This window comes from Colias croceus, chromosome 4 (assembly GCF_905220415.1).
Source record: "Colias croceus chromosome 4, ilColCroc2.1".
Classification (NCBI taxonomy): domain Eukaryota; kingdom Metazoa; phylum Arthropoda; class Insecta; order Lepidoptera; family Pieridae; genus Colias; species Colias croceus.
The window spans coordinates 1,629,047-1,640,371 of record NC_059540.1 but is presented as its reverse complement, the minus strand read 5'-3'; the positions used below and the strand labels follow the sequence as shown (position 1 = coordinate 1,640,371).

At 36.3% G+C, this 11,325-nt stretch overlaps 2 protein-coding genes across 3 annotated transcripts; one reads left to right on the top strand and one right to left on the bottom strand.

Moving 5' to 3' along the window:
* Positions 1-314: 314 nt before the first annotated feature.
* On the bottom strand, positions 315-9,324 carry LOC123691356 (ATP-dependent RNA helicase DHX8). The gene is made up of 13 exons (XM_045635694.1): positions 9,153-9,324; positions 8,234-9,048; positions 7,828-7,989; positions 7,396-7,500; positions 6,681-6,827; positions 5,766-6,278; positions 5,284-5,531; positions 4,239-4,905; positions 3,639-3,779; positions 2,798-2,950; positions 1,489-1,814; positions 929-1,108; positions 315-573 (listed from the first exon to the last, which is right to left on the bottom strand). Exons 1-13 carry the CDS (start codon positions 9,244-9,246, stop codon positions 351-353), a joined length of 3,774 nt encoding a protein of 1,257 aa, XP_045491650.1. The 5' UTR covers positions 9,247-9,324; the 3' UTR covers positions 315-350.
* A 1,076-nt stretch (positions 9,325-10,400) lies between these two features.
* Positions 10,401-11,269, top strand: LOC123691355 (mediator of RNA polymerase II transcription subunit 9). Of its 2 annotated transcripts, none has more exons than XM_045635692.1 (3): positions 10,401-10,681; positions 10,738-10,864; positions 10,980-11,269. In XM_045635692.1, the coding sequence occupies exons 1-3, from the start codon at positions 10,584-10,586 to the stop codon at positions 11,118-11,120; spliced, it is 366 nt and encodes a 121-aa protein (XP_045491648.1). In that variant the 5' UTR covers positions 10,401-10,583; the 3' UTR covers positions 11,121-11,269. The 2 variants fall into 2 exon arrangements, with proteins under 2 accessions (XP_045491648.1, XP_045491649.1); XM_045635693.1 differs by having other exon boundaries at positions 10,406-10,681; positions 10,759-10,864.
* Positions 11,270-11,325: the final 56 nt, after the last annotated feature.

Here is an 11,325-nt window from a genome sequence, read left to right as displayed (position 1 = left end):
CGGCTTCTACAAGTGTCTTATTATTTAGATTTCTATGAAGGCTAAGTACTTATTATTCTGATATTTCATAAAGATTAGAAACAATAGAGTTAAAAGAAAAAAAACGCGGGGCGCAGCTAGTCTACACTAATATTATAAAGAGGAAAACTTTGTTTGATTGTAATGAATAGGCTCATAAACTACTGGACCGATTTTATATAAGCTAGGTTTTATGCCGGAAATCCTACAGGAACGGGAACTATGCGGGTTTTTCTTTGAAAACGCGGGCGAAGCCGTAGGCGGAAAGCTAGTATAGAATAAAATAAAACAAAATATCACAGTAAACTAGTTTATTAAACATAAATACAAGATTAATTTCTGCGTCTGCGCACCCTGGATATTCTCCACGCGTTAGGTTCTTCATACTTATTATACAAGGGTTCGAGTCGTTGGTTTTTCTTGAATTTGGACAATTTAGTCGGGTCCGAGAACTTGAAGAACGCTGGAGCGAATTCGACGAGCCACTTGGGATCGATCGTTGTTACTTCACGCATGTACTCTTTCGTCGTTTGCACTAGTTCGTGGTAGATAACCCTGAAAATAATATAATCATTATGTATTTTACATTGTTACAAACATGTCATGGGTGGGAATTTTGTGTATTGTATTTTATGGTAGTCTAGAACACTGTCACACTTAGAAAACATTGCTAGTAATATATATTTTTTTGCAATCATCAAATCAATATGTTTCATCTCAGCTACACATATACTATAGATTCTTTGAGATTACTGGTCACAAGAAAGGTACGCTTGTAAAATTTGCTCGATAGAAATCAATTACAAGAAGGGACTTGGTATCCTGGTCCATATATCAGTCAAATGTAGTGTAGAAATTTGTAAGAGACAGTTCAAACTTAACAAAAATAAAGTAGGCTACTCATCCTTACCACTCAGGTTGTCTATTAAACAGTGCACTAGACGGGTGTATGTACACCACTTGGCTGTCCACCAACGTCCTATATCCTTCCTGCGGGTCCTTTTTCGCGGCATTTCTGAAGAATCCAGAGCAAATCGTCTTCTGTACGCGCACTGTGTTCTTGCCCGCTGATACTACGTCGAGTTTGTGCCTGGAAAAATAAAAAAATACGTTTTTTACAAAATACAATGGAAATATCTCTGAAGTTTATTGTGAGATGTTGTTGCTTTTGATCATTTTTTTAAATAAATTTTTAATGTGAACGATTCGAAGGGATTCGAACCCTCACTTCTGCCTTACCGGGGCCACATATGACCACACTTCGCTGATAATTTTTTTTTACTTCTTTAACACCTGATAAACACTAATAAAGTTTTTGTATTATACTAGAAACATTATTGATTACAGTCTTGAATTTTTTTAGAACTTTGATATTCAATAATATTCAGCCAAATCAAATTTTCGGAGGTTTATAAAAATCACTAAATAAAATAGAACATTTTAAAATATAGACAATTATAACCATCTTACCTATCCATAATCCCCAGCAACTGTTTCCTGACATCTTGCGCCCGCTTCAGGGTCCTAATTTGCACGAAGTTCTCATAACACCACGCGTTCGAGAACTTATTGTTCTTCCAACTGTTATAAACCGCAAGGAGCGTCAAATGATCTCCTTCTGGCTGATTGAATTTGGCTTTCTTCTGGTCTGCGAGAGCTTGTTTATCCTTTGGTCGATAGAACACGTTTTGCACACTCAGCATTGACACTATGGTTAAGATTTCGTCAGAGCATTGTAGTGCTACGGACATGATGAGGATCTTTGATAGATTCGGTTCTAGCGGGAATTCAGCCATCTGCAAAAGTATGAGTATATTAAAATTCACTAGCGAACTAACTAAATTACAACACGAAACTTCTACTGAACCTAGAGAAAAATTTATATATTTATGGTCTACTAGCTTTCCGCCCGCGGCTTCGCCCGCGCAGTCAAATAAAAAACCGCATAGTTCCCGTTCCCGTGGGATTTCCGAGATAAAAACCTATCCTATGTCCCGGGGTAAAAAGTAGCCTATGTCCTTTCTCAGGTATCAAAATATCTATATACCAAATTTCATGCAAATTGGTTCAGTAGTTAAGGCGTGATTGAGTAACAGACAGACAGACGGAGTTACTTTGGCATTTATAATATTAGTATGGATATCACAAATATTTTACGCAACGATTTTGGTATCTTTGAATCTTGCCAAGGAAGTTTCACTTCTTACACGTGTGCTCAACACACTTTATTTTTTTCTAACTTAATCTTTCTTCTTCTGTCAAATAAAGGAAGAGATCACTCTTTAGTGATAAGGCCGCCCTCTGTTTTAGTTTAGCTATAAGTTTTAGTTTTATGTAATTTGTATAACTAGCATAGTAAAGTGTTAGAAATGAATAAAATAAATAAAGGTATATATCAAACTCAAACATTTATTTATTCAATTAGACTTCTTTTAGAAGCACTTTTGAAACGTCATTACATATTTTAACATTTACCACCGATTCGGAAAGCAGTATCTACGGAGAAGAATCGGCAAGAAACTCCATAGTTGCTCTTTTTAATCATGTCAGTTTTACAATTTAATTTTACAAAATACATTATATGTGTTATATGTACATTATAATCATAATATGCCAAAGAACTGTCCTGTGGTTTTTACGCGACAACCCTCCATGGGTTTTTATCGTCCATATATTCCTTAATACTGTAATAGGCTCTCTGAATTAGTACATTTTTTATATAAGTTTTAAATTTAGAACTACTGTACTCTTTATTCTACTTTATCTGTTTATTCCTCACCCTCCGTCCAAGCCTGGTGAGTAGACCTTCAGAATCCAGAGCTGACAGCGAGTGCAGCTGTTCCAGCGCCATGATGAGAGACTCTACAGGTGGTGCGTCCATGAAGTCAAAGTGCAGCAGGTCGTTGATGCCCATCGTCTTTAGTTGTAACACCTTGTAGATAAAATGGGTAATGTTTAGTAGTTGTTAATAACTCAGCCCCCGGAATTACAGACGCAATAAAAAATCTATTGTGTCGTGGTCCGATCGGGGCTCAATGGGTTAATATGTATAAAGTTTTGTTAATATAAAACTGGTAAATATCTTTATTAACGTAATAACGACTAGTTTAAGGATGTCTGCGATATTCTGAATAAGATTTCTTGTAGAAAATTCTTATTACGATTTTAAAATATTCAAATATTTATATTACCATCGATTTCTAGGTGAGAACCGTTTACCGGAATAAGACCGGAGTATACATAAAATTTTAACAAGTGAGAACAGTTTACCACGACAGGAAAAGAGTATAAATAGACTTGCTATAAAGGACGACTTTACCGGTACAAGAGAAGGTATAATAAATAGATCATAGGGATATAGGGTATGCTTCATGATCTATTTTTCTGTTCTTGAATTTTTCAATATTAATCTATATTAATATAATAAAGCTGAAGAGTTTGTTTGTTAGAACGAGCTTATCTCGGGAACTACTGATCCGATTTGAAAAATTATTTCCGTGTTAGAGATAGCCCATTTATCGAGGAAGGCTATAGGCTATATATCGTCACGCTATGGATTAACAGGAGCGGAGCAATGCGGGTAAAACCGCGGGGAACAGCTAGTAGGAAATATAACTCACAGTGGTGGCGAGATTGGTCCGCTGTATCTCAGGCACGGGTGTGGGCAACATCTCATCTCGGTAGGCGCGTTCCGTGTATAACCGGTACGTTTTGCCCGGCCCCGTGCGACCAGCTCTACCCGCACGTTGTTTTGCTGCTGCCTGTGAGAATAAGACAATTATTTATATATAGTTGTTGACCGCGACTTTGCTTGCTAAATTATATTAGTTACATACTTGGTTTCACTTAGAAATAACATAGGTAACTGTTGATAAAATAATTATTGAAACGGTTTTTTTGTTTACTTCTTAATAATCACATAGACCAGGGACCATTTTTTGTAAAAGATAAAAAACCATAAACTTGGCTTTTTGAATTTTTCACCTAAATTTTGAGGTTATGTGAATAAATTGTAATAAAAGTCGTAAATTATTTTTCCTTTCATTTTTATAATATTCCCCTTCTTTTCTAATGGATTTCATCCTACTCTTATTATTTTTGGTTTTAAAAATTATCGACCCTGGTCTAACAAGACAATGTTTCATTCTAATAAAATAGGTATAAAAGTTGAGATTTAAATTGGGTATAATAAATCGATTAATAAATGTTAAATAATATACCTGCGAAATAGGAGTAACAACCAGCGAGTCCATTCCCGTCTTCGAATTGTACACCTTCTGTTTCACAAACCCTGGATCGACCACGTAATAAATACCATCTATTGTTAACGACGTTTCTGCTATATTCGTAGCTATCACCACTTTTCTAGAACCAGGGGGAGCTGGTTCAAAAATCCTGGTCTGCATTTCCGATGGTAGCGCGGAGTACACAGGCAAAATAATCAGTTCTGGCACATCTGGACCAAGGGACTTCATTCTTTCGTATAAAATCTCACAAGCCGTGTCAATCTCCTCTTGACCCGTTAAGAACAGAAGAATATCCCCTGGAGGTTCTCTCAAATGTATCTGCATTACAGTGATCAAAGACGCATCCAAATAATCCGTTTCTGGTTCTTTCGTATACAAAACTTCTACAGGGAATGTTCTGCCTGGTATCGTGAAAATTGGTGCAGCGAAGAAATATTGTGAAAATTTGACGGCATCGAGCGTTGCGGAGGTGACAATTAGCTTTAATTCTGGTCGTTTTTGGACAGCTTGTTTGAGCAGACCGAAGAGTACGTCTGTGTGAATCGTTCGCTCGTGGGCTTCGTCCAACATGATAACGGAATAGGTCTTAAGATCGAGGTCCATGAGACATTCGCGGAGCAACATACCGTCTGTCATGTACCTGGGGAAGAAATTTATTGAATTACTAGTAGAAAGGCGATATTAAATATTTGTGTTAAATGTGTAGTGCTTCAACAGTGAATGCAGTGAACAAGAACATAAAAAAGGCATATTCGAATTCACTGTTTTATATCTCAATTAGAACACAGAGAATTATCAAAAGTTCTTTAAAAATTCACATTTAGACTGCACTTCGCCGTGTAATATATTTAAGTTGTATTTCCAAGCCCGTCTCACTATTTGGAAAAATCGAATTTGAATCCGCGTCGTCGTCGCGTCTTTCGCTTCTTTTAAGCCTTAATTCACCCACAGTGGGTATAACCCCTCCTCATGTTTTTTCTATTCTTTGCGATCTTTCGCTGACGAAATATGTACTTACTTGATAACAGTCTCCGGCGAGGTGCAATCTTCAAACCGAATAGTATATCCGACTTCCTGGCCCAATCTACATCCAAACTCTTCCGCCACTCGCTTGGCCACAGACATAGCAGCCACTCTTCTGGGCTGGGTGCAGGCCACCCGACCTCGAGCTGCTAAGCCACATTCCGCTACGTATTGGGTGATTTGGGTCGTCTTCCCGGAACCAGTCTCACCGATTACTATGAGGATCTGGTTGTCTGATATGGCCTACAAGTAAAAAAACGGATTACAATTTTTTAGACATCTATATGATTTAATATTAGTAAAAAAAATATTTTAATTTTGATCTTTGTAATGAAATATCAATGCTTTTTGTGAATTCTGAAAGTTTGTGAACAAAACATGCTACAATTTAAAGGCAAAATGTATTTCAAAGAATAAGGAGTCTTTATGTATTGAATAAATAAACATTCACCATAAAATATTAACATAGAAGTTTACCTTAATTAATTCATCCCTCAGTTTATAAATAGGCAACGACTGCCTCTGCTCCAACAGCGACAAATTAGTCTTTTTACCGAACGACGATTTCTTGCCTCCGATAACATGCTTCTTCCATTCTGGCAAGTCCTGTGTTGTAATGCCTGTGCCTCTCATATTGGCTGCTAAAGCCCAACCATCGGATTCTGGCAACGGATCTATCCAGTTCTTATTCAGACCAGTCGGAACACTCTCCATCTCTTGTTCTCTTTGTAGCATCTTCTGTTCTCTTCTTTCCTTCGCTAGAGCAGATTGCATCATAGCAGCTTGAGCTAATGACCCATCAGGGTTCTTTACTATTCTAACTGGGGATAGATCGTGTAATGCTCGACCGTGGCCTTGGAGGAAAGGTGGTTCGTCTTCGACTAGTTCTATTTCGATGTCAGCTTCACCATCTTCGTCTTTCGGTAGCAGACCAGTCTCCTCGTCGAAGTCTGGCAACTCGCTCTTGTCTATTACTCCTGATGATATCATCTGTAAACAAAGTTAATAATTTTAATTTTCAATATTTTTTATTTTTTAGCAATATGTTGTGTAAATATATTTTTTTATATTTTTCTTACAAATCATAAAAGTGGACATAAACGTAACTGTCATATAAAAAAGCTTCAAACGCGTTATAAGACAAACACCACAATACAAAGCGTGACTCAAACAAACAAAAAATAAACAAAGACTTTGAGACTTGAAATCAAAGACGCTTTTATTTTGTATTCTTTATGAATTTATTGCACGTATTTTTTAATAATAACTGGATAAAAATGATAATATAAGAAAAGCTAATTAATTACGTATACCTTTTTGGAAAATATACCATAACTGGCAATAAAGCTATTTAATTCTTAACTACAGCTCTTTATAACTACAATTTGTTACCTGTTTAATCTCCCATCTCTCCGGACTTGAGATTCTCGTGACGCGTTTCCTACTGGAATCTTCATCAGGGTCGAGCCCGTTCTGGAGCCCTGCGAGCACAGTGGCGGCTGGTGGAGGCCTATCTGGATTACGGCCTTCGCGTTCAGCCTGGATGAACAAAAATTTTTGTTTTATAGTTAACTAGCTGCTCCGCGCGGTTTCACCCCCGTGGCCCCATTCCTGTTGGTCGTAGCGTGATGATATATAGCCCACCCACCCACCTTCCCACCTTCCTCGATAAATGGGCTATCTAACACCGAAATAATTTTTCAAATCGGACCAGTAGTTCCCGAGATTAGCGCGTTCAAACAAACAAACAAACTCTTCAGCTTTATATTATTAGTATAGATTACAAGCAAAGATAAAAGACACACATATAAATTCTGATAGAAATTTGCAACAACTTTTAAATTGAATTTGATACTTAGTGCTTTATGGGCAAATGCTTTTATAAATATAAATTTAAGGTATTACGGTTGGCAGAGATGTCAAATCAAAGGCGTAGAAGTGGAATTGTAGATGATGCGGGTTCAAATCCCAAAATTATTACTTGATTGAATTGTAAAATAATTTTGATAACAGTAATTTTAAAAATAAGTAAAATGCAAATATAAATTATACTGTAATATTTTTTCTTTGAATAAAATTGTAGATTCTGTTATATCATGTGACTTACCTCCAAATGTGCATGAGAAGTGGGATTCAAATCTTTTCCTGTATCCTGACAGACATCTTTCATAGTTAGTGATACTTTCTGACCAGTCACTGACAGAACTTTCACCTAAAATTAAAACACAATGCAATATTTACAACAAATAATATGTTAAATATAATTTTGCACAAGAACATATTATAAAGAAAAAGGTTTATTGAGAGTGATACAACAAAACTTTGTAATAAATTGCGTGGGTAGTGTTATCAACATTGTAATCAATTTCGAAACTATGATTATTACAAATATAAGAATATACAAGAATCTATTCAATTACTACTCATATAAGTTATACGACCACTTGCACTGGCCTAAACCCAAATATAATTTGGCTTTACGAATATAATACAATTTTATTGAGTTTCAATACAATTTTAAGATCACAAGTACACATACCTTGACTTTATCTCCTCTCGATACAATATCAGAAACATTAGTGACCCTTCCTTCAGCTCTTAACTGTGAGATATGAACAAGACCCTCCCACCTCTTCTTCAATCCTTCCATTTGGACAAAACAGCCAAATGGCACTATGTTCGCTACCCTGCCGCTGTAAATCTGTAAAAGTAAAAAATATGTATCATCTAAATTGGGTTGTTTGTTTGCTTTAATAAGTAATTGTGATCAGTTAACTCAGTAATTCTTCCATAGTTATCACTTGTTAATGATTAATCATCTAGTTATTTCATTATTGAAACTAATTTCATAATAATTTCTCTTTTCCAAGTCACAAAGACCTTCAAATAAACAGAAAGATAAAACATAAAACAAACAGCATAAAACAAAGATCAATGATACTCACTTTACCAGGTTCAGGATCGTCACTCAATTCAACTTCAGGACTTCTCTTCTTTGGTTTTTTACCATAATCTCTATCCCTTTGCTTGTAATCTCTATCTCGTCCCCTAGATCGAGATCTAGATTTAGATCTTCTTCCTCTTGACCTTGATCTCCTGTGTCTATCCCTGGATCTGGATCTGCGATGACGACTCCTGGATCTTCTCCTTCTGTCCCGACTTCGACTTCTTCTATCTCTACTCCTACTTCTCTTATCTCTACTTCTACTCCTCTTATCTCTGCTATGACTAACACTTCTTTTGTCCCTACTTCTACTTCGCCGATTTCTGCTTCTACTGCGTCTGCTACGTCTTTCTTTAGAAGTTGCTCTCTTACCTACATCTTCTTTTCTATCTTTGCTACGTTCGCGCTTTTTCGCATCAGAAACTGTAGCATTGGATGGAGCCAAAGCCTCTAATTCAGCCATTGCCTGATCAACTACATCATCCTTCGCAGAATCCGATTTATTTTCATTTTTGAAAATATCTTTAGTTGTGATTCTTTTACCCTTTTTGTCTTCACTTTCACTTTCATCATCAGAGGAGAAGTGTGGTGGTTTTTCATTAGGGATTGCTAATCCAGGAAATTTGTTAGCCAAGGGATTTGAGCTTTTTACTTCTTTACTTGGTTCAGCTTGAGCAGGCGCTGGTTTCATATGTTGTATAATACGTAGTAAATTTGTCATAAATGAATCAGAAAACTCAGCTCCATTTTCAATGAGTGATTTCTTAAAACCATCGAAGTTTGGATTTTTATCAGCTAAATCGATAATAAATTCAGCTGCAACAAAAAACATCGGTACAACATTCACATATAGTTATCAGAAAACAGCATAAAGAATAAGAAGAATAAAATAATATTTCGTAAGTGCAGGAGAAACTTACCCAAATCTTTGTCGTTTATTCCTAAATGGTTATCTAATTCTGTACAAACTTTCGACACCAGAGAAAGATGTTCTAATTTTGCTAATTCATCCATTTTACTGGAAAATTAACCAACCAATATTTTGAGAAAAATTATATTTTGTACATTTTACAAAACAATGTTGATGCATTAACATTAATTGCTCTTAGCATTAACATTATCCACCAAATGACAAAGACAAACGTCAAGTGTCAACGTTGCTGTCGTTGTGACATAATGTGTTTTTCTAAAATGGGTCTAGGTCTACACTTGGGTCTACACGACACAAAAATTTAAATATACATATTCAAGTCTGCGCCACCACCAAGAATAATTCTACAACACAGTATTTACTATTCAAACTGAACTTCGTTTCAATCACGGCTTCACTATTCTATTTCACGAATGTTTCAAGCAAAGATTAAAATAAAGACTGATATCAACTCAACATTGTGCTCAACACTTAAGGCGGAAACATACTTACGTGTCGTGGCGTGTCGTGGCGCGCCAGGCGCATATCGCTTTCATACATTTAATATGGTTAGGGACATATTTGCGTGTGTGTCGTGGCGCAACGCGTTCTGTCGTGGCGCGGACTGCTCGCCACCGATTGCGCCAGAGCGGTGGTGGGGGTTATGGCGCGACACGGCACAACAGAAAAATGTGTTTCTATACTGGCGCGTGGCTCGTGGCGCAAACATCTAGCGGGAATTAAATTTTAATTTTAAAAATGACTGACGATCTCATAGATTTCTCATTTCTCATCGTCACTCTCCAGTTCTTTAACAAGACGATGAAATTCACCTTTGTCTTGTCTCCCTCTGTTTATAGGGTGAACCTAGTATCTTCTTTTCTTTTTTTTTGTCTTAAGAAGTTTCATTGCTAAGAGAAATTGAAGGTCTTCATCAAAATCACTATCCGAATCAGAAGAAAACATTATTTATGTTTGAACGCTGTAAAGGTTCGTCAAGTACTGTTCAGAAATAACGCCAGAGTACGCCACGACACGACACGATAGTGTGCACACTCACTGTCACGACAGTAAGCGTCACGACACGCCACGACACGTAAGTATGTTTCCGCCTTTAGGGTCCAGGGCCTAATCTGTGGTCTGTGCTTAGTGTGCTATGGTCAATGGTTTGGTCCCAGGTCCAGTCTACGGCAAAGAGTAAAGTAATATGTCTACGGTGAGTCTATGTCATGTTGACACTTGACAGTTGAATTGTCATTTGTCATCGGCATCCATAATTATATTTTTTAATATTTCCAATCTCGCTGCTCGCGTGTCTATTTTTAAGGAATGTAAGAGGTATTTTCTTGTAATTGTATTGTGTATATAAAAACATCAATGCAGGATCATAAAATATAGCAAATATTAGTTAATTTCATAGTTTAAAAACACAGTAGGTACTATGGAAAACAATACTGATCATTCAGAACATTTGACTCCAATCACTGTTCAAGAAGTAGATGTAGACTTTTTGCCGATTGTTTACGAAATAATACGAAGGTATTGTGTCAAAATATTTATTTTTAGATAGTGGAGATAATATTTTTTGACATTAGATTATTACGTACTTATTTCAGCGTAGAGCGGGACTTTCACGATAATACTGCCAAGGTACGAGAGTCACAAGATTGTAGCTTAAAAGTTTTAGATCTACAGAAGAAATTGGATTTTGCGCGTGCACAGGTATAATTTGTAATATGTTGTTATTATTACTACATCACACATGTTTTTAGTTGTTTAAAAGCAGTTCTACTATAAAGAAAGTGTTTAAGTTTCATAAATATATTTACTTTTTCAGATAAAGCGCCTACCTGGAATAGAATTCAACAAACAAGACCAACTTAAACAGTTTGAGATACTCCAGACTCAACTACGGTTGAAAAGGGAATTGCTGCAAAAGTATCGTAATATGTGCTCTTTTGAGACTTCATTCAAGTGAACAATGCCTCTCCGAGCAATATTCAGATATTTAGCTAATAATGAAAGACTGGTTCAGAAGATTGCCGAGTCCTACCCAGTTAGAAGAGCAGCCCAACTCGCTGTATCTGTTTTCTTTAGAAGTAAAGAAAAGATTTCAGAATTGGACCCGCAAAAAGTGAATAGATTAATGTCATTCTATAAAAGATTAAGTCAAAATATGAAAG